The sequence below is a fragment of the Bos indicus genome, chromosome 28, assembly GCF_029378745.1.
Source record: "Bos indicus isolate NIAB-ARS_2022 breed Sahiwal x Tharparkar chromosome 28, NIAB-ARS_B.indTharparkar_mat_pri_1.0, whole genome shotgun sequence".
Lineage (NCBI taxonomy): Eukaryota > Metazoa > Chordata > Mammalia > Artiodactyla > Bovidae > Bos > Bos indicus.
This window is the reverse complement of record NC_091787.1, coordinates 2,460,798-2,483,963: the sequence shown is the minus strand read 5'-3', so window position 1 is coordinate 2,483,963 and position 23,166 is coordinate 2,460,798. Positions and strand designations below refer to the sequence as shown.

At 44.1% G+C, this 23,166-nt stretch overlaps 1 protein-coding gene and 1 long non-coding RNA gene across 4 annotated transcripts in view; one reads left to right on the top strand and one right to left on the bottom strand.

Moving 5' to 3' along the window:
* LOC139180408 (uncharacterized) overlaps positions 1-18,772 on the bottom strand; it is a 55,610-nt gene extending 36,838 nt beyond the window's left edge. The window contains exon 1 of the long non-coding RNA XR_011564663.1: positions 18,425-18,772. This is a non-coding gene — a long non-coding RNA (uncharacterized lncRNA). The remainder of the gene's footprint in view (positions 1-18,424) is intronic.
* Positions 18,773-19,209: 437 nt separating this feature from the next.
* The window catches only part of PGBD5 (piggyBac transposable element derived 5), a 97,691-nt gene continuing 93,734 nt past the window's right edge, over positions 19,210-23,166 (top strand). For all 3 annotated transcript variants that reach the window (XM_070782174.1, XM_070782172.1, XM_070782171.1), the window contains exon 1: positions 19,210-19,562. In XM_070782174.1, the coding sequence (XP_070638275.1) occupies positions 19,229-19,562 (334 nt within the window). In that variant the 5' untranslated portion in view covers positions 19,210-19,228. The remainder of the gene's footprint in view (positions 19,563-23,166) is intronic.

Below are 23,166 nucleotides of genomic sequence, written 5' to 3'. Positions count from 1 at the left end.
TTTTGCAAACCAATTCTGGAAGCTATGAACAACAAATCAACTTCAAAACATTAAATTTAGCCAGTATCTAACATTAACAGTGTTTTAATTTTATAAAGTAATGTAAAATTACTGAAGGTTGGTTTGTCAGTTTTGTTTTGTTGGAAGGAGCCCCAAAACACTTACTTTGATATTGGAAGCAGTTATGGCTAAAAGAATTTTGTGATGATATTGATTTTAAGTGAACTAAGTTTTTGTTTTTGTTTTTCTTTAAATTTATTTATTTTAATTAGAGGCTCATTACTTTACAATATTGTATTGGTTTTGCCATACATCAACATGAATCCACCACGGGTGTACACGTGTTCCCAATCCTGAACCCCCCTCCCACCTCCCTCCCCATACCATCCCTCTGGGTCATCCCAGTGCACCAGCCCCAAGCATCCTGTATCCTGCATCAAACCTGGACTGGTGATTTGTTTCTTATATGATATTATACATGTTTCAATGCCATTCTCCCAAATCATCCCCCACCCCCCACCTCCCACAGAGTCCAAAAGACTGTTCTATACATCTGTGTCTCTTTTGCTGTCTCGCATACAGGGTTATCGTTACCATCTTTCTAAATTCCATATATATGCGTTAATATACTGTATTGGTGTTTTTCTTTCTGGCTTACTTCACTCTGTATAATAGGCTCCAGTTTCATCCACCTCATTAGAACTGATTCAAATGTATTCTTTGGCTGAGTAATACTCCATTGTGTATATGTACCACAGCTTTCTTATCCATTCATCTGCTGATGGCCATCTAGGTTGCTTCCATGTCCTGGCTATTGTAAACAGTGCTGCGATGAACATTGGGGTACATGTATCTCTTTCCCTTCTGGTTTCCTTGGTGTGTATGCCCAGCTGTGGGATTGCTGGGTTGTATGGCAGTTCTATTTCCAGTTTTTTAAGGAATCTCCACACTGTTCTCCATAGTGGCTGTACTAGTTTGCTTTCCCACCAACAGTGTAAGAGGGTTCCCTTTTCTCCACATCCTCTCCAGAATTTATTGTTTGTAGACTTTTGGATCGCAGCCATTCTGACTGGCGTGAAATGGTACTTCATAGTGGTTTTGATTTGCATTTCTCTGATAATGAGTGATGTTGAGCATCTTTTCCTGTGTTTGTTAGCCATCTGTATGTCTTCTTTGGAGAAATGTCTATTTAGTTCTTTGGCCCATTTTTTTTATTGGGTTGTTTATTTTTCTGGAATTGAGCTGCAGGAGTTGCTTGTATATTTTTGATATTAATTCTTTGTCAGTTGCTTCATTTGCTATTATTTTCTCCCATTCTGAATGCTGTCTTTTCACCTTGCTTATAGTTTCTTTTGTTGTGCAGAAGTTTTTAATTTTAATTAAATCCCATTTGTTTATTTTTGCTTTTAGTTCCAATATTCTGGGAGGTGGGTCATAGAGGATCCTGCTGTGATTTATGTCGGAGAGTGTTTTGCTTATGTTCTCCTCTAAGAGTTTTATAGTTTCTGGTCTTATGTTTAGATCTTTAATCCATTTTGAGTTTATTTTTGTGTATGGTTTTAGAAAGTGTTCTAGTTTCATTCCTTTACAAGTGGTTGACCAGTTTTCCCAGCACTATTTGTTAAAAGAGAATGTCTATTCTCTATTGTATATTCTTGCCTCCTTTGTCAAAGATAAGGTGTCCATAGGTGTGTGGGTTTATCTCTGGGCTTTCTATTTTGTTCCATTGATCTATATTTCTGTCTTTGTGCCAGTACCGTACTGTCTTGATGACTGTGGCTTTGTAGTAGAGCCTCAAGTCAGGCAGGTTGATTCCTCCAGTTCCATTCTTCTTTCTCAAGATTGCTTTGGCTATTCAAGGTTTTTTGTATTTCCATACAGATTGTGAAATTATTTGTTCTAGCTCTGTGAAAAATACTGTTGGTAGCTTGATAGGGATTGCATTGAATCTATAGATTGCTTTGGGTAGTATACTCATTTTCACTATATTGATTCTTCCAATCCATGAACACGGTATATTTCTCCATCTATTAGTGTCCTCTTTGATTTATTTCACCAGTGTTTTATAGTTTTCTATATATAGGTCTTTAGTTTCTTTAGGTAGATATATTCCTAAGTATTTTATTCTTTTCGTTGCAATGGTGAATGGGATTATTTCCTTAATTTCTCTATTTTCTCATTATTATTGTATAGGAATGCAAGGGATTTCTGTGTGTTGATTTTATATCCTGTAACTTTACTATATTCATTGATTAGCTCTAGTAATTTTCTGATGGAGTCTTTAGGGTTTTCTATGTAGAGGATCATGTCATCTGCAAACAGTGAGAGTTTTACTTCTTCTTTTCCAATTTGGATTCCTTTTATTTCTTTTTCTGCTCTGATTGCTGTGGCCAAATAAGTTTTTAAAGCTTTGAGTTGGCAAGTCAGTGGGGAGCGGTCTGGTCAGAGAACTGCAGCTTTGAGACTCTGATGGATGCTGCATCACGGATGTCAGGCCAGGAACTGACTGGCTTCTTTCTACATTCAACCGGTGTGTTTCTTTAAAAAGCAAGCTCTTTTCAGACTTTCAATATTAATCCTGGGATTTTATGGTAAAAATAAAAGTGCCCTATCTCTCTTTTAAAAAGTGTTCTCCAAAGTGAGGTTTGAAAGATAGTCTAGTACAGAGCAGGAAGAAAATATTAGAAGTTTTTAAAATTTTGTGCTGAATTTTCATGTTATCCTTTTAAATGTTTATCTTTTGTATATTATTTATAATGCACATAGTAATTTAGTGCAGCAGTAGAAGTCCTGGCTCCCTATGTTCATTCTGGAGTCAGTTGAGCCCCTTTGCCACCACATTTGTTTCCTGAAACACTCCTGATGCCACATCCAGACCTCATCCCTGACTCAGGCACTCATGGCCACAGTGTGGGGGAAAGAGTGGCCCTGCTGGTTTGCTGTCCCCCTTTACACAGGCTATGGAATTAAAGTGAGTGCAGGTCCCTTGGTAGGGATGTGATTTAGGGAGAGTCATGTGACTTCTCCCAGGACTTAGAGTTCGTCCTTAGCCTGGAGATGAGAACACTGAGACCATCATTGGGCTGCCATGAAGATGCTGAGACTGTGCAGCTCTGATGTACCATATTGCTACTATAGTCATTATTGGGCTTCCCTGCTGCCTCAGCAGTAAAGAATCCCCCTGCAATGCAAAAGACACGGGTTCCCTGGGTGGGGATGATCCACTGGAGAAGGAAATGACAACCCACTCCAGTATTCTTGCCTGAAAAATTCCATGGACAGAGGAGCCTGGAGGGCTACAGTCCATGGAGTTGCAAAAGTGTTGGATACGATGGAGCAACTAAACAAAAACAACAGTTATTACTCATGATAACAAAATATAATTTGAGATGACTTTAAAACAAAGTCTTACTGCCCAGATACCTAAGATTAATCTGTTTTAGGATAAATTCAGCCAGTTGTCAGTGGGTTTTTTCTGAATCCTTTCTAAATTTTTCAGGATTTTCCCTGGGAAAAACGTTCTCAAGGAAGACAAAGTAGAGAAATCCTCTCTGTTTAAAAGAGAATGAGGTAGTATGAATCCTTCTATAGACTGAATGCTTGTGTTTCGCTAGAATTCCTAAGTTGAAACCTAACACCCAAGGTGATGGTGTTAGGAGGGGGGACTTTTGGGAGGTGCTTGTGTCATGAGGGTGTAGCCTGCCTGCAAAGGATTAGTGTGTTCATAAACAAGAATCTAGAAATATCCCTCACCTTTTCCACCAGGTGAGGTTACAGCAAGGAGATGGCCACTATGAAACAGCTGCGAGCCTTCAGACAGACTTGGAATCTGCTGCTACCTTGATCTTGGACTTCCCGGTCTCCAAAACTATCAGCAATATATGTCTGTTGTTTAACCTACCCAATCTGAGCTAAGATAAATCTTGTCTCTTGTGTTTAAAAATAACACAAATAGTAAAAAAACTACATTGTGACCAATGACATGTCATCCCTCCTCTATGAAGCCAAGAGCTTAATTAGGTTTGGACGGCTGAACAGAATTTGATTAAAAACAAACACCAGTGCTCGATTCCTCTTCCTGTTGATTTTCTGCTAGAACAAAAGAAAAGCCCCAGGTCTCTGTTGCCACTGAACAGAAAGAGGCCAAATCCCAAATTAGGAAGCCTCTGGGTCTGTTTCAACTGCAGATGTGTGGAATTACATCAAAGCACTATTGTTCAATTCAAAGTATGAACCCTGCAAGGCTGCAAATACATCTCAGTCCATCAATCGAGGGGCACAAAAAATATGATTTTGCTTCTTTTTAAAAGTGTAAATTTCGGTTTTAAATCCAATTTTGCCAGTTGTCATGGGATCAGCTGTGTCACTCCACTTTCACATGTTTGAAGCCTTAAGCCCCAGGAGCTCAGAATGTGACTGCATTTGGAGACAGGGCCTTTAAAGAGGTGATTAATGTAAAATGGAGTCATTAGGGTGGGTCCTAATCCAATATGATAAGAAGATATTAGGATACAGATAATATAGTCCACAAGACAGTCATCTGACAGCCCAGTGAGAGGATGGCCATGGAACAGCCAAGGAGAGAAACCTCAGAATAAATCAATCCTACTCACACCTTCATCTTAGAATTCTGGCCTCCAGAGCTATGAGAAAATAAATATCTAAGCCACCCAGTCTCTGGTCTTTGTTATGGGAGCCAGAGCAAATAAATACAGCTGTGTTTCAGAAATGGTCTCTTTCAATTTGAGGATTCCCCCTTCCTACCCTAAAATTTGGCTTCAGTTTTGGGGAGCTTGTGTCAGGGCAGGGGGTTCATGACATTTCCCCACTGTGCCTTTACAGACACTGCACAGTTGTTCCCAAGGCTGACTACATAATTTGCAGACACAGTGCATCATGAAAATATTGGCCCTTTCATTCAAAAGCATAAACAGAGCTTCGTTAAAGGTTCAGTTCAGTTCAGTCACTCAGTCATGTCCAACTCTTTGCGACCCCATGGACTGCAGCACGCCAGGCTTCCCAGCCCATCAGCAACTCCCAGAGTCTGCTCAAACTCATGTGCATCGAGTTGGGGATGCCATCCAACCATCTCATCCTCTGTCGTCCCCTTCTCCTCCTGCCTTCAGTCTTTCCTAGCATCAGGGTGTTTTCCAGTGAGTCAGTTCTTTGCATCAAGTGGGCAAAGTATTGGAGCTTCAGTTTCAGTATCAGTCCTTCCAATGAATATTCAGGACTGATTTCCTTTAGGATGGAATGGTTTGATATCCTTGCAGTCCAAGGGACTCTCAAGAGTCTTCTCCAACACCACAGTTCAAAAGCATCAATTCTTCGGTGCTCAGCTTTCTTTATGGTCCAACACTCACATCCATACATGACTACCGGAAAAACCATAGCTTTGACTAGATGGACTTTTGTTGACAAAGTAATGTCTCTTCTTTTTATATGCTCTCTAGGTTGGTCATAACTTTTCTTCCAAGGAGCAAGCATCTTTTAATTTCACAGCTGTAGTCACCATCCAAAGTGATTTTGGTTAAAGATACTACTACTAAAATATAAAGCTCCAGTCCTTCATGGTCTCTCCTTGACTTGTTGTGGATGGTGTTTCTTGCTATTTAATGTCATTCTAAATAAATAAAAATTTAATTATTAGCATGAGTTTTACTATTTATCTTTATATTGGGTGACACCAGTTTTAAATCATTTGCATGTGGACTTACAGTTCCTATCTCATACCTGGTAGGTGCACAAGTGTCTTGTTCTCAGAACTGTGGAAATTCTGCATAAGACTAGCTCCATTGTTTTCATTTGATACACACATCTGCTACCAACCCTCCTATCTTCAGCTTGCTGATGGATAAGGAGCAGCTGAATGGTCAGCAACAAGGGGTTGCTTTTCTTTTCTTTTCCTACCAGGTCCCTGTTTTCAGCTTTAGTGGTTGGTTACCATAGTGGCTACCCACTCCAGTATTCTTGGGGCTTCCCTGCTGGCTCAAATGGTAAAGAATATGCCTGCAACATGGGCATCACAGGTTCAAACCCTGGGTCGGAAAGATCCCCTGGAGAAGGGAATGGCTACCCATTTCAGTACTCTTGCCTGGGGAACTCCATGAACAGAGGAGCCTGGTAGGCTTGTCCATGGGGTCTCAAAGAGTCTAACATGACTGTGTGGCTAATACAAACCCCAGAGGAATATCACTAGTGAGAAGTGTGCTTGGTTGTGCGAAGAAGGCCTTTGTCTCCTTTCTGTGTTTAAAGTTCTGGTTTGCAGGGTAAGGGTAGGGAAAGCATGGGTGTTCATAGACATGACTCACTTTGAGTTTCACTGAGCATGGCATGTCCACTTCAATGCTGTGCTCACGGGCAGGGTGACCACTCTGTGCTAATGAGGTAACCGCTGACAAGAACAAGGGCAGTGGCTCACGCATGTGCTCTGCTGTCCCATCCACTTCACTCACAAAATACAAGTTCAAAAATAAAATTACTGAGAATTTCAAGGGACAGCAGAGCACCGAGTCTAGTGCGGCCCCTTCCAAGGGTGGGGCCTTCTGGGGATAGGGTCTTTGGGAGGTGGGGCCATGTGCAATCGCAAGTATTTCCCACTGTGAATTCTAGGCTGCCTCCTCTCTGTTGCCCCTCCCCAAGGACCTTCAGGCTTTGGAGACTAGAGTCAGAACTAAAGAAATATGTTTTACTGCTTTACTGCTTTGGTGGGTTGGTATTTTTCTAATGTTTTCCTAACGCTTTACTGCTACGGTGGTGTTTTTCCAACACATTGACTCTCTTCACTCAGCGTTTTCAGCGCCCTCCCAACCCCCAGGCTTTCTCCTATAATGTGGTGTAAGGCTGGCTTTCTATTGAGTCAAACTGTTTGGTGAATCACCACAAAAGCCTGCCCCTCTTCCATTGTTCAAGAGGGTAGCGCTGCATCTCAAGGTAAATATAAATATATATATATATAGCATATTTACATGTTCATTTACATATATACACAGTACTATGGTGGGTGCACGCTCAGTTGTGTCTGACTCTTTGTGACCCCATGGACTGTAACTCACCAGGCTCTCCCGTCCTTGGTATTTTCCAGGCAAGAATACTGGAGCAGGTTGCAACTTCCTCTTCCAGGGGATCTTCCTGACCCAGGGATTGAACCCATGCCTCTTGTGTCTCCTGCATTGGCAGACAGATTCTTTACCACTTATGCCACCTGGGAAGCCCCATACATATTTCAGCATTTACATATATAAATATAAAATACAAATATTATTTAAAATATGTGTGTGTTCAGTCATGTCTGACTATTTGTGACCTATGGACTGTAACCTGCCAGGCTCCTCTGTTGAAGGGATTTTCCAGGCAAGAATACTGAAATCGGTTGCCATTTCCTCCTCCAGAGGATCTTCCCAACCCAGGGATCGAACCCACATCTCCTGCATCTCCTGAATTGTAGGCAAATTCTTTACCACTTGAGTCATCAGGAAGCTCCATTTAAAATATGATTTTTCCCTCTATTTTGATAAGATGGAATGCATTGCATTCCAGAGATCTTTCTCAACTCCATGATAACAATTTGAGATTGTCTTAATTAGTCCTTATACATCCCCAACTTTCAGATGTTACAGTCAAGGTTCAGTGAAGTCCAATCAGTTGCCTAACATGATACACTCAGTGTATGGCCTCTTGCCTCAGTCTAGAAGTGCAGATGGGTGCTTGGGGTGAGTCTCTGGCCAGGGAGACAAAGCCAGAAGATGAAGGCAGGGGAAGTCTTGACTGGTGTTTCTTCTTGGGCCAAACTTAGGGTCCTTAGAAAGAGCCCTGTTGGTCCTGGCTGGTCAGGAGTCTGAGACCAGAGGTCTCAGCCATGCAGTGTGCAGGCATTCCTTGGAAAAGCTCAAGTTGGTAGGGAGCACTGGCTTCTCCTTCCTGCCAGTGTCCTAGTTGCCCTCCCACATGATACTGTCACTTGTCACATGTTTGCCCAGTTGTCACTCTTACAACAGTATGTTCAGGAAAGGGCCTGAGAAATACATTCAAGCTGCAGAAACACAGCATATGGGCTAACATGTTGATCCATCTTGAGAGCTTTTATTGTGAGAGGCCAAGCGATCTTAGGGCAAATTAATATATTTCAAGAAGCAGCAAAATGACTACAAGAATAACATAAGGACTAGTGATCATTTACTGGTCCAAAAATACTTCTGGGAGTGCTTCTATTAAAAACCTATTTATTTATTTGGCTGTGTAGGGTCTTAGTTGAGGCATGTGGGATCTAGTTTACCAATGAGGGATTGAACCAGGGCCCCCTGCCTTGGGATCATGGGGTCTTAGTCACTGGATCACTAAGGTAGGCCTTCTAGTAGTCCTTCTTAACATTCCCTGCCTCTCATCACTCCTCTTGTTGCCAGTAAACACTATTCAAGTTTTCTGAAAGAAATACAGATGACACAGTACACTGTGTGTGACCCTAAAGCTTAATTCATTTCTGAACAATGATACTGATGGTTTTGAGGATGGATACTTTCCTGGGCAGAGAAAGGAGCTGAGCAGAACATATGAGGCAGCCCTGGATATAAATAATTGAAGCCAGCAGTCACCCCCTCATGCACAGCCACTGTGGTTTAGATACTGCTGCTTATCCCCAAATGGAAGTGGGGTTCAAGAAGGGGACAGTCAAAAAACTTAGTTTGGCCTGGAATTGGATGGTCTGAGTTCTAATTCTGATTCCATCGTGGATAGACTACTTGTATGGCTGTGGAAAATCATCTCTCTTAGCATTAGCTGTGTCTTCCATAGTTATAATCTTTTTACAAGAAATTTTAAGAACTATTCTCTTGGAAACTTTCAAATATACAACATAGTATTATTAACTATTGTCGCCATGCTGTACATCACCTCTCCAGAACGTATTTACTTTATAAATGGAGGTTAGTGTCATTTGACCACCTTCCATCTTTACCTGTTTCACCCACTCCCAACTCCCTGCCTCTGTTCTCTGTCTCTATAAATGCAGGTGCTACTGTTTTTGTTTTTTTGTTTTTTTTTTTTTTTTTTGCCTTTTTTGTTTGTTGCTTGTTTTTTTAGGATTCCACATATAAGTGAGATCATACAGTATTTGTCTTTCCCAGTATGACTTATTTCAGTTAGGACTGTGCCTTTGGGATCCATTCATGTTGTTGCAAATGGTAAGATTTCCTTCTTTTTATGGTTGAATAATATTCCATTGTATATATTCAATATGTCTTTTTTGATATAACAAAAATTATTTTGTGACTCAAAGAAACACTCTGTACTGATATTTTGTAAGAAAAATAGAAATAATGTGCTACTTTAAATATTACTGAACATCTAAAGAATGCCTGCCTTATTTTGTGTTAATAAACTGGAATGTACATATAAATGTACATTTAATGTACATTAAAGGGTAAACTATTATTTTTTTAATAAAAAATGAAAATGGTGACCTCACAGGATTTGTCCTGAGGATTAAATTAGATCCTCAGGCAAACCCCTTAGCACAGTTCCTGGCTTACAGAAGGCACACATCAGAGTTGATTATCATTTTTATGGACCTCCATTTTCTTTAGCTTTCTAAAAGAACCAAAGTTATCTCTGAAAAATATCAATGGCTTTGGATGCTATGGGAAAGTGATATCTGTGTTGACCTAATTAGAATGAAGTGAAAAATCCTTCTTGTGTAAAACTTGTTGAAAATCTAAATTCTGTTAGTTCTTCTGCTTTAGCAATTAGAAGAAATGTTAAAGTATTTTTGATAATTGAATCATTCACTGTAACCAAGGGCATTATTAATTTTGACATTAATGCTTACAAAAGATTAGTGCAAATGCAGATAGAGAAGTAATGGGAAGTTGCAGAAAATTCAAAGGGGCCCCTGACAAGAGTGTTTCCCCTTGTAATTCTCTTCTCTTTCTCCTACAATTAGAAGGTACTTGACATTCTACTTAGTTTCAGGTCCGCTGAGTGGTTTTCCAGGTGCCTGGCCTTTTACAGACAGCCTTGTAAGAGCCATCCTCTGATCCTTCTCACTGTAAGAAGCCTGAGGGACAGAGGTGCTTTAACACCAAGTCTACGACAACATCAGTTCAGTTCAGTCATTCAGTCATGTCCGACTCTTTGCGACCCCAAAGACTGCAGCATGCCAGGCCTCTCTGTCCATCATCAACTCCCGGAGTTTACTCAAATTCATGTCCATGGAGTCGGTGATGCCATCCAACCATCGCAACTTCTGTCGTCCCCTTCTCCCCCCACCTTCAATCTTTCCCAGCATCAGGGTCTTTTCCAATGAGTCAGCTCTTCACATCAGGTGGCCAAAGTATTGGAGTTTCAGCTTCAACATCAGTCCTTCCAATGAACACGTAGGATTGATCTCCTTTAGGATGGACTGGTTTGATCTCCTTGCAGTCCAAGGGACTCACAAGAGTCTTCTCCAACACCACAGTTCAGAAGCATCAATTCTTCAGCACTCAGTTTTCTTTATAATCCAACTCTCACATCCATACGTGACTACTGGAAAAACCATAGCCTTGACTAGACAGACCTTTGTTGGCAAAGTAATGTCTCTGCTTTTTAATATGCTGTCTAGGTTGGTCATAGATTTTCTTTCAAGGAGCAAGCGCATCTTTTAATTTCATGGCTAGTCACCATCTTCAGTGATTTTGGAGCCCCCCAAAATAAAGTCTTTCACTGTTTCCCCATATATTTCCCATGAAGTGATGGGACCAGATGCCATGATTTAGTTTTCTGAATGTTGAGCTTTAAGTCAACTTTTTCACTATCCTCTTTCATTTTCATCAAGAGGCTCTTTAGTTCTTCTTCACTTTCTGCCATAAGGGTGGTGTCATTTGTATATCTGAGGTTATTGATATTTCTCCCAGAAATCTTGATTCCAGGCACTGGAGCGGCAGAGTGGTGGCTGCCTGGTGCTGGAGCGGCAAGTGGCAAAGAGGAGATATGCCACGTCCAAGGTCAGAGAAACCCCAATAAGAAGGTAGGCGCTGGGTGAGGGCATCATAGGGCAGACAGCATGAAACCACAATCACAGAAAAGTAACCAATCTAATCACATGGACCACAGCTTTGTCTAACTCAATGAAACTAAGAGCCATGCCGTGTAGGGCCACCCAAGACGGACGGGTAATGGTGGAGAGTTCTGACAAAATGAGGTCCACTGGAGAAGGGAATGGCAAATCACTTCAGTATCCTTGCCTTGAGAACCCCTTGAACAGTATGAAAAGGCAAAAAGATAGGACACTGAAAGATGAACTCCCCAGGTCGGTAGGTGCCCAATATGCTACTGGAGATCAGTGGACAGTAACTCCAGAAAGAATGAAGAGACAGAGCAAAAGCAAAAACAACACTCAGTTGTGGATGTGACTGGTGATGGAAGCAAGGTCCGATGCTGTAAAGAGCAATATGGCATAGGAACCTCGAATGTTAGGTCCATGAATCAAGGCAAATTGGAAGTGGTCAAACAGGAGATGGCAAGAGTGAATGTTGACATTTTAGGAATCAGCAAACTAAAATGGACTGGAGTGGGTGAATTTAACTCAGATGACCATTATATCTACTACTGTGGGCAAGAATCCCTTAGGAGAAATGGAGTAGCCATTATAGTCAACAAAAGGGTCTGAAATGCAGTACTTGGATCCAATCTCAAAAATCACAGAATGATCTCTGTTCATTTCCAAGGCAAATCATTCAATATCACAGTAATCCAAGTCTACAAAAAAGTATCACTTCAATAATCCAGACAGAATCTGACCCCCAAATTCCAATTTACACTTTGAGTTGCATCAGTGCCAGCTATAGGTTTGTGAATTTAGCAACACTGAGAAGGTCCGCTCTCTTGCAAGGATCATCGTTCCCTCTTTCTCAACATATCTGAGTTTCTACTACTAAGTGATCTATTATCTTGTGTTAAACACCAACCTCTCACTACAGTTTCTCCTCTAAAAGCAAATGAATTTTAGGCACGGTCTTCATATCAGATCTCTTTCTTTGGTAGAACAGGTGTGTGTGTTTGGGGGGGTGGGGTGGGGTGTTGGATGTGCTAAGAGGGAAAATGTCACCAAGGGAGAAGGGAAAGGACACTAGACAATAGCACAAAACTGTGGAATGGGCTTTGGACTCAACCCTGACTTCATAAGTGACACTATTTTCTAAGAACATGAAAAGTTAATGAGAGAGTTAATTCCTAGGCAGATTGATAAGAAGTCCAGGGTCCCCAAGGAGGAAAAAGAGGTCTGGGGCTCTTGAAGTGGAGATAAGGGTCTGGAATTCTCAAGAAGGAGAAAAGGACAAAATTTTTTTTTTTCTCTACATTCATTGCTGCTAAGTCACTTCAGTCGTGTCCAACTCTGTGTTACCCCAGAGACGGCAGCCCACCAGGCTCCCCCGTCCCTGGGATTCTCCAGGCAAGAACACTGGAGTGGGTTGCCATTTCCTTCTCTAATGCATGAAAGTGAAAAGTGAAAGTGAAGTCACTCAGTCGTGTCCGACTCTTCGCGACCCCATGGACTGCAGCCTACCCAGCTCCTCCGTCCATGGGATTTGCCAGGCAAGAGTACTGGAGTGGGGTGCCATCGCATTCCTTAATCTTAGTCAATTACACAACTCAGTTTAAACTCTGTACTGATTATACAACAACAATGTATCCTGCTTGAGGACAGTTTCCTCTTCCTGAAAATCTCTGGCTAATCCTATTATCTTAAAATGTAAATTATGGGAGTGGGTCTAGTAAGATCTTTACAACCTCCAGACATTCTTTTGATTCATTGCAATAACTAATTAAAAGGTATATAACTCCAATGCTAACACTAACAGGGGGGTACTCTTTCTGTTCTCTTCTGATGTCTATGTCAGAAGCTTTCTCTATCCTTTTATACTTTAATAAAACTTGATTACACAAAAGCTCTGAGAGATCAAGCCCTGTCTCTGGCCCCAGATTGAATTCTTCTCCTCTGGAAGCCAAGAATCCTAATGAAATGTTCAGCAACAACCTTTCACTAACTTCCAGTTTTTTTGTTTTTGTTTTTTCCTTTATTCTAAATGTCTCATGTGTTCATTTGATGAAAAAATTTATTTCAAATAAAAGGGAGGTTGAAATACTAATCAGAGTTGTTTGTGATCCTTTGCAGGGATTTAGCTGCCTTGAATTACTTTGTGGAAATATTAATTATCTAAACCACTTAGAAGAGAAAAAAATTTCCATAATTAAAAAGCCATTTAATTCCTTTTTAATGTCCTTTAATCTTTCTCCAAATTCTCACTTGATAGATTCCAGGTCTATCATTAAAATCATTCTCTTGTGCTGTCACCCTTCACTGTACACACCTTGCAAAATCCCACCTGGGTAAAACCCAATAGTTGTTTGACCCCGTGTCTCTCCTTGGCAGCTGAACATAGCTGGAGAAAAATACAACCATGCTAGCAGGTTTCATGTTAAATTCTCTACCACAAATCCAAGTGTATTTCTCTAGTTGACTGAGTCCCCACTCTTCTGGAGAACTGTTTCACATCTCTTTCCTCAAACCCCTCACCCAGGGATCCTTACCTCTGGCCACACCTTTGAATCACCTGGAAGATGATAAAATGCACCAGTATCCATACCCCACCTCCAGAGATTCTAATTGTGTAGAACAGGGAACCTGGATATGAACGTGCTTTTAAAAATCTCCAGGTGACTCTCATGTACAGTCAGGATTGAGGATCAAGCTAAACACCCTTCTGATGACTGCACTGAGAAAACTGAATCAGTAAAGAAAAAACAGCCACAGATTCCCACCAAATCTACCTGCATGGGGCCTTTACTCCACTTCATTCTGAACTAAGGCCAACACCTCTGCTTCTTCATTCCAGCCCGTCACTATTCAAGCCAACTAGGGCCTTGTTTGTCATCACTCCCTCTCTCACCAGCATCTCTCTTGTATTCTTTCTGCTGAATCATGCCCACCACTATTCAAACATCTCTTGATTTTAAGAAATCTCTTCTCCAGTCCCCAAAAGCCACCTCGGTCACTTCCCTTTTCTCTGCAGTAAAATTCCTCCTCAAAATTGGTCTTTTCTCAATACACAAATTTCTTTTCCCATTTTCTAAAATCCACTCCAATCACAGTTTCACCCTCCCCCGCTCCACCCCTCCATTGTCAAACCCAGTGGTTAATTCTCAGCCTTCATCTTACTAGATCTCTCAGCAGCATTTGGTCATTATTTCTTCTTTGGAATACATGTTTACCCTCTAAAACTTTGCTGTGTCTCCGTTTTCTGAATTCTCAGTCTCCTTTGATGGTTTCTTCTCATTTCCCTCGTGTCTAAATATGAGTGTGCTCTCAGACTTTCTAATCCTTGGGTGATCTCGTCCATCTACCATCTACCTGCTGATGATGCCAACATTTACCTCCAATCCAGACCTGATCCTTGAACTCGATTCTTCTCTTAAACTGCCTACTTTCCAGATCCACTTAGATATGTTAAATCCAACATGTTCACAACCAAGTTCTTATTTTTTTTTTTTCTCTAATCCTAGTGCTCTTGCAGTAGCTCAAGCAAAAAACTATGGAATCATTCTTGACCCATCTTTTTCTTTTTTTTTAATATAAATTTATTTATTTTAATGGGAGGTTAATTACTTTACAATATTGTATTGGTTTTGCCATACATCAACATGAATCCGCCACAGGTATACACGTGTTCCCCATCCCGAACCCCTCTCCCTCCTCCCTCCCCATACCATCCCTCTGGGTCATCCCAGTGCACCAGCCCCAAGCAACCAGTATCATGCATCGAACTTGGACTGGTGATTCATTTCATATATGATATTATACATGTTTCAATGCCATTCTCCCAAATCATCCCACCCTCTCCCTCTCCCACAGAGTCCAAAAGACTGTTCTATACGTCGGTGTCTCTTTTGCTGTCTCACATACAGGGTTATCTTTTTCACTGTCCACTTTTGACTCTTTTGTAAAAGCTGTGGGTTCTACCTCTAAAATATATTCTCAAGCTGATCAGTTCTCATCACCTCCATCACTACCATTCTGGTCCAAACACCCCTTTCTACTGGTCTTTAGGATTCCATCCTTGCTGTGCTCCTGTTTATTTCCCACTCGGCAGCTAGAGTGATCTATCTAAAACACAAGTCAGATCTTGTTATTTCTCTGCTTTCAGCTCTCCAGTGGCTCCCCACTTCACTCAAAATAAAATCCAGTCTTACAAGATTTAACAGCCAACTTCCTCTCCGATTTCATCTCCTACACTCTGCCTCAGCTGCACCAGCCTCCTTAGTGTTAATTGAGTATAGTTAGTGTGCACCCACCTTGGGGGTTTGCACTTGTATCCTCTTCCTGCATGCACTGGACTTGCTCTTAAGGATCTGCCCAATGTCTTCTTATCAGAGCAATGTCCTCTGACCATACACACACACACACCCCACCACACACACACACACACACACACCAATTCCACCACAATCATCACAATCACCATAATGACTGTCCATCTACTACCCTTTATCAACAAGTGATATATTACATGTTTATTTGTTTCTCTTCTCCCCTTCTATTTGAATGTACAAACTTTTTGGCCAACCCAATGTGTGTGTGTGTGGTGGGGGGGCGCGGGCAGTGGTTAGTCTCTCAGTCATGTCTGAGTCTTTGAGACGCCATGGACTGTAGCCCACTAGGCTTCTCTGTTCATGGAATTTTCCAGGCAAGAATACTGGAGTATGTGTGTTAGTTGCTCAGTTGTGTCTGACTCTGTAACCACATGGACTGTAGCCCACCAGGCTCCTCTGTCCGTGGAATTCTCCAGGCCAGAATACTGGAGTGAGTAGCCTTTCCCTTCTCCAGGGGATCTTCCCAACCCAGGGATTGAACCCAGGTCTCCCGCATTGCAGGCAGATTCTTTACCAGCTGAGCTACAAGGGAAGTCCCTAGCAAGATGAAGTTTTAGGAAAATGCTAATCCATTATTTTACCATATTTTTATGTGTTCATTAGAGTGATACATGATAAAAATATGTATCTGTGTTTAGATTTGATAATCTAAACAGTTGTCAACTCTTTTTTTCCAATATGTTTAAATTTAAATTATTAGAGAAAAGGAAACATTGTATCATAGTTTAAATGGTAGTATTTTTTCTTTTGTAGAGATACATACAACAAAATTGTACTATGCCATGAAAGGAGAAATACAGCTATTAGCCCCAGGTACCTAAAAGTATAAACCCCTGGTTTAACAAATCAAATCCTAAGGAATCTACTACACAAATGAATTGCTTTTGCAATTTGGAGCTCACTGAGAAGACTATAAACCAAAAGCTCAATATTAACCTAAAATTACTTAATTATATTATGAAGCTATATCACTTGGAAGATGTTTTCAAATGACTCCAAATTAAAAGATCTTAGTGTAATGTTGGTTTTGTAATTATCCTCACAAATACATTAATTATAAAAGTGAATGATGTGGAATCATCATGGTAGCATCAACTAGGAAGTTGCCAGGTAGATGGGGAAGCTTTTTTGCCTTTTATTTTCCAGTTGTTTTCCTCCATTTCCTCTCTTCCCTCTACAATGAGAAGCAGCCACCTGTCTTAAAAGGTTGGAATATTTATACTTTTCTTGGTCTTTACTTAACTGGGTTAAACAATGTAACATGCTAAACAGTGATTCTAAACTGGAGTAGTCCTCTAATTTTTATTTGACAAGCTTTGGGGTAACAGTTTGATTTCCCAGTCTTTTGTGACCATGTAATCCTCTTCCATTGTCATGTGCTGTGTGAGCTACAAGCACTTTGAGCCTAGGAAGCACAAAGGCTCCTTGGGATTAGCTCCATACAAACGCAGATTAAGGACAGTAGAAGACTGTGTCCATGCTTGTAACTGTCATTGCTCAGTTTTGTGCTTCCTGTGGGCAGCAAAGCAATTTATTGTTTTAAAAACACACAAGTTACCTTAGCTGCTGACTTTTTCATTGGCTACCTGAAGAAGAGAAGAAACTCTTTCCTATAGAGTATGCCTCTCTGGATCCCATTCAATTATTTTTAACTGTGCTGTGCTTAGTCGCTCAGTTGTGTCTGACTTTTTGTGACCCCCATGGACTGTAGCCCACCAGGTTCCGCTGTCCATAGGGATTCTCCAGGCAAGAGCACTGGAGTGGGTTGTCATGCCCTCCTCAAGGGGATCTTCCCAACCCAGGGATCGAACCCAGGTCTCCCACACTGCAGGCAGATTCTTAACTGTCTGAGCCACCAGAGAAGCCCTGAAGAAGAGAAGAAACTCTTCCCTATAGAATCCAACTCTCTGGATCTCATTCTATTATTTTTAACAGATAACATGAAATCTTGCAGGAGTCTTAGACAATTTCTAATTTCAGAATTTGCACGTGAAGTATGGAGTCTTATTTTGCTCCCTGCACCTTCAGTCTATGTTTCACATGACCCTTTGTGGTAAGCATGAGAAACTGTACATACCCTCTTCAAACGTTTTGGCTGGTTGGCACAGTACGTAGATATGCTGGAAATTATTTCTTTTCTGTGGCATAATTCTTCTAAGGAAGTTGAAAGAATCAATCATGTAGCAAACAATGTGATGTGAATCCCTTCCTTTTTAATATATTGTCTTTTGGTGATTATCATGAATTTCTGCCTATACAGTGGCTCTGGTTTGGGAAGAGGAATCTTGGGGACTGGGATGAGAGGTCAAGAATGGAATTGCCTGCCTGTTGGTGGCAGAATGGTCCCCACGTTTTCATTCTTTATGCATTCTTATAAATAGCAACATGCCTTTCCATTTTGTATAATTATTTAGTTAATACCCAGTTGGGTTTGTAAGCCCTGACATTGCCATGGGTTTATTTTATTTCAGAGCAATAGTGACTTTATGGACCAATTACCATCAATGTGACTTATTGCACTATTTGTGGGAGGCAGAGGGGAGCAAGAAAACAAGACAGAATGATCATATGTACCACTATCAACAGGATGACAGCCACACACTCCTGCCCAAGGAAAAGGGGCAGTTGGAATCTTTCTGTTCTATTTATCAAAGCACTTATGTCCAGGTGATTGTGCTACATTTTAACAGATGATTGTGTTTCAAATGTGTGAGGTAAGGAGACACTGAAATAGTGTTGTTAGAATAATCAATATGTTGGTTATTTTTATTTAAAAGATGTCAAATGTGAAGAACGATGACGAATGACTGTCTACCTAACTCCAGATGCTGCCACTCTCAAATTACAGGGATGTTAAAAGGAGACTGAGTGAGCATCTGACCTCAGAAATGGACCGGTGAGGCTGGCTCCTAATTGGAACAAGGTTCCCTGAAGCCAGACAGCCCTGTATTTATAAGAGCAAGCGGCGCAGCCCACCGTGACCCATGGGTAGCAGCCAGGAAACTGACTCTTCGCCTACCTGGAGCGTTTCCGTAGCGCCTGATTCAGAACCAATGGGACGGACAGCTCCCTGGCGCCCGCCTCAAGGCGCGGACTGCGGAAGGGAACCAGAGCGCGGAGGGTCCGCGCACCGTCAGCAGGATTGAGCGGCGGAAGAGCACACTGCGTCTCTCTTCCACCTTTTGGTTCCTCCCTTCCCCTCAGAGGGCAGCGAGAGGCCTGTGGTGGCTGTCCCGGGAGGCGAGTCCCTACAAGCGAGGGGACCGGCCGTAGCCGCAGCCGTCCTCCCCCCGGACTCACCGCCTCTGCCCGCTAGCAGTGCTAGATCGCAACACCGCGCCCAGCCTCGGCGGGACGGACGGGTGGGCGTCCCTGGCGCAAGACCCGCCCAGCCCCTCCCGCCCCGTCCGGGCCTGGCTCCCGATTGGCAGGCAGGCTAGAAGTGCGAGGAGGCGGGGCCCGCCTCTGTCGGCTCGCGCCCGGGAAGGTCGGCAGGGGAGCGCAGGGTGCCGCTGGGAGGGCGCGCGGGTACGCGGCGGGCGCCTAGGAGACGCAGCGGCGGTTGGAGCGGTGGCGCTTGGTCCGGGCCGCAACCCCTGCCTCCCGCCGCGGCCCGCAGTCCGCGGCGCCCGAGCTCCGAGGCGTTTTCCCGGGCGCTGGGCCCGCGGCGGCCAAGACGGCGGGCCGGCCGGGCGCGGGGCGGCGGGCACTGTGCTGCGGGCTGCGGTGGTGGGGGACGGCGGGCCGCGGCGCGGGCCCCGGGCCCGGCGCGTGCGGCTGGGAGGCGCTGTGGGGGGCTGGCGCGCGGGCGGCGGCCGGGGCCATGGCCGAGAGCGGCGGGGCCGCGCGGAGGAGGGCGCCGGCGCTGCTCGAGGCGGCCCGCGCGCGCTACGAGAGCCTGCACATCTCGGACGACGTGTTTGGCGAATCGGGCCCTGACAGCGGCGGGAATCCCTTCTACAGCACGTCGGCCGCCTCGCGCTCCTCCTCGGCTGCCTCCTCGGACGACGAACCCGAGCGCCCCGGCCCCGCGCGGGGCCCCGGCTCCCCGGCGCCTGGCGCCCCCGCCGCGCAGGAGTCGGAGGAGGACGAGGCTGGCGCGGGCTGGAGCTCCACACTGCGGGACCGCCCGCCCCCGCGCTTCGAAGACACTGGCGGTAAGGCGCGGCCCGGGGGAGGCCAGGCTGCCCCGGCGCGAGAATTCCAGATGCTCCGCCCGCCGGCTTGCGGGTGGCAGCTGTGCGTTTCAGGAAACACACGAGGCTGCAGGAGCAGGGCTCTAAAGTGCGAGCGAGGCTGCGTGCGGGGGCTCCGCCGACTCTTCGTGGGTGGACAGGAAGAGGCGAGGCCGCGGCAGCACTTTGCGGCTGGCGAGGACGTGGGTTGGGGGGTGCTTCCCTCACTTGCTAGAAGGTGTCCCCGCGTCCTGCAACGGAAGCCAATCACACCTGTAGGGTCTCTCCTTAGGGGTGAGTTAGACTTTACTAGTTGAAGGAATACTGGAAACCTGACGTGTCTTGGGACTGGGGGAGTCATTTTGTATTGGCTGGCTCCAGAGCAAGCTTACCCAGATGCTAGGTGTGGGGCAGGTAGCCGATGGAGCGAAGCTGAAAGGTTACCAGTGGCGTCTTCACTGGACTTTAGTTTTCTTCAGTTAATCAGAGAAACTTTCCGTGTCTTGCCATTCAGGATCTCTTGTGAAAAACAGGGAAGAGTGAAATGATCAGTTTAGCAGCGTTAAGGCACTTGCTTCAACAGAAGGAGCTTTCACGTGTTTCCTGCTTATTGCTATGGTCATAGACCAGCTGGAGAAGGTCGGAGAAAGGCTGGCAGCTCTGCTGCCTGAGATCCTCTTTGCTGCCTCCTTTTGGGGAGTTGGTTTTAAAATATCTCCACTTTCCCTTCAGAAGCTCAGCAGCCTCTGTCCTCTCTGGGAGGTGGAGGCCCGGCGTTCCCACTTGTCCTCTGATGCTTTTGTTCTTGCTCTGCGGCCTTCTTGGTCTTCTGTGGCAGTCCCTTGTTTCTGCACACTATTTTTATGGATGGACTTTGCAGCTTGTAATGTTGATGACCAGGGAGTGGCTGCAGTGGGCTTGATGCTGGGCGTTATGCAACTTTTCCTGCCGCTTTCCCTGATGATTGTTCAACCAGTGGGGAACACAGCACATAGGAGGACAGGCTCGAGGGACTCCCGGCTGGTCCTGAACTGGGTGGGATAAGGTATCACGCTGCAGCCTGCTGGTAGGGCTGGCTGGCTTCTCAGCAGGGAGGTCTGCAAACCTTAAGCAGGCTGGCTGCAGTGTGAATTTACTAAGCTACAGCTGGGCTTCCAGAGTCCAAGTTAGCTATACGGTGTTTGGGGTGGGTCAGTTTAAAAGCATCTTCTTATCTGGGCTTTGATTAAGAGTTTGGGAGTTTTCAGTCACATCACTCTGTATAATCCTTTTCCACCCCTATATTTTCCAAAGTGCCATACCTTCTTCCAGCCCCAGACAACTGATTTCCTGTTGGCTCTTAAGAATTGTACCTGCCCAGAGCCCTGATTTGACAGGCCATATGCTGTAATGTCTGTGATCCAGTTTTTGATCTCAGAACACCTGAGATATATGTCTGCTTGAGCGGATTATAGCGTTCTGTATTGGGGAAAATAGGGAAGTTAAGTTAAGCCTGGTTATGAATAAGATTTGTGAGGGCTGGTTTGAGAAGGTTGACATTTTTAAAGCAATATTATGTTTTTTAGTGATAGTGATAGTGAAGTAGTTCAGTCATGTCTGACTCTTTGCGACCCCATGGACAGTAGCCAACCAAGCTCCTCCGTCCATGGGATTTTCCAGGCGAGAATACTGGAGTGGGTTCTTAGTAACCTATAAATGGGAGAAATTCTGCAGCAGAGCAATTTACCACTGCAGCAGTTAAACGGTCATGAAGAGCAGTTGGTGTTAGGTTTAAATTCTGTTTCCTTCAGATGTCTACTGAGTTCACACCTAGATCTGAGAATCGCAGTCAAGCACTTTAACCAGACATTAGTGGTTATTTGCGGAGAAGGCGATGGCACCCCACTCCAGCACTCTCGCCTGGAAAATCCCGTGGACGGAGGAGCCTGGTAGGCTGCAGTCCATGGGGTCACTAGGAGTCAGACACGACTGAGTGACTTCACTTTCACTTTTCACTTTCATGCATTGGAGAAGGAAATGGCAACCCACTCCAGTATTCTTGCCTGGAGAATCCTGGGGACCGAGGAGCCTGGTCTATGGGGTCACAGAGTCGGACACGACTGAAGTGACTTAGCAGCAGCAGCAGCAGTGGTTATTTGATGCTATTTATACCTAGTTTTGTTTTCCTATTTTGTGTAGGAGCGCAGCTCTATTTCAGAATTTTCTTTCTTTTTGCAGCACTTCTCCCTGAGGGAAATTTGGGTGGTGGTAGAGGGATGAGGTTGATGGTTTATTATGCAAGAATTCAGGTTCCCTAAAACAATGGAAATGATTTATGGGGGCTGAAAATAGATGCAGAAATATGCTGCTGGTCAGAAAAAATCCCTGTGTCTTAGTGGTATGGAAACAGATGTGTGTTAAGAGGCTTGAGAGCTGCACCCAGGTCACCCTGAGAGCAAAGAGGGTCAACCTGTGAAGTTTACCAAGTCCAATAGATAAGACCCTCCAGCCAGAGTGTGTTCCCCAAGTCCAGGAATGCAAGCTGCATTTCCCTGCATCTTTGGTTCCCAGTTTATTGATGGGTCTCACTGGGTTGATCTGGTGGGAAGAGGACCAAGCAAGAAGGTGACATTTTGATTTGTAATCAGCGCTCATCAGAGAAAACCCCTAATAGAAATTGCTGTTGTTGCTAGACTCAGATGAGGAAAGCAGAGGATTCTAGACTCATGGAACAGGTTTCCTGCTTGCCTCCTGCTATAAAAACAAACAAACAAAACAATACATGTATGGAAATAGCATATACGCATGTGATTGTCTTAATTGTAAATGTATATCGCTTGTGCTGAGTGTGGTTTCTTCTATCAGAAGGAAATTATGACCGATGTCTGGTGACCCTCTTGATAACCTAGAACCCTTTTCAGAGAGTCCCTGTGTAGGAGAGAGAGACACTGGGCACCATTGTGCTTTTCATCTGCATTCAAAGCTGCCTTTGGCCCCATGGAAGGAGAGCACACAGTAGGGAGACTGAGGTTGCAGAGTGAGGAGGTGGTGGGAGCATTGTGTTGTTAAGGTTGAGACTCCTAACTGCCCTTCAAGCTGTTCTGGTTTCCTCAGCCTCCTCCTTCTGTTTTTTACCCAGTGTATTTAGCTTCCTGGATCAGGCTCCCTAGAAGTGCAGCTGGCACTTATGGGAGGGAAGGTCCTCTCCCTCACACCCCCTTCTCTTCTTTCCCCTCTTCCTGGATCCCCCTGGGATGAGATTTAAATACAAGGACTCCCTCCATTTGCTGCGCTGGCTGGCTGACAGGCTTTTAACCCCTGTGTGGATGGAAGGTCAGCCTGGGAGCAGAAAGTGGTTACTGGGGGCTCAAGCCCCTATCCTTGCAGGGCACCTCTCCCCCAAGACAGTCCCTGTCAAGCTCTCAGCCTCATCTGCCTACTGTGGAAACAACCAACATAGCATGCAGACTCACTCTTTGGAAGCAGCGTGAAATTCAGCTGCTTTGGGGCTCCTGCCCTTTCTGAGCAGTCTGGTAATTTGTTCTCTCTGACAAGGCAGAGGAACGGGCAGATCCACAGACACTCAAGACCCTTCTGTTCAGCTTTG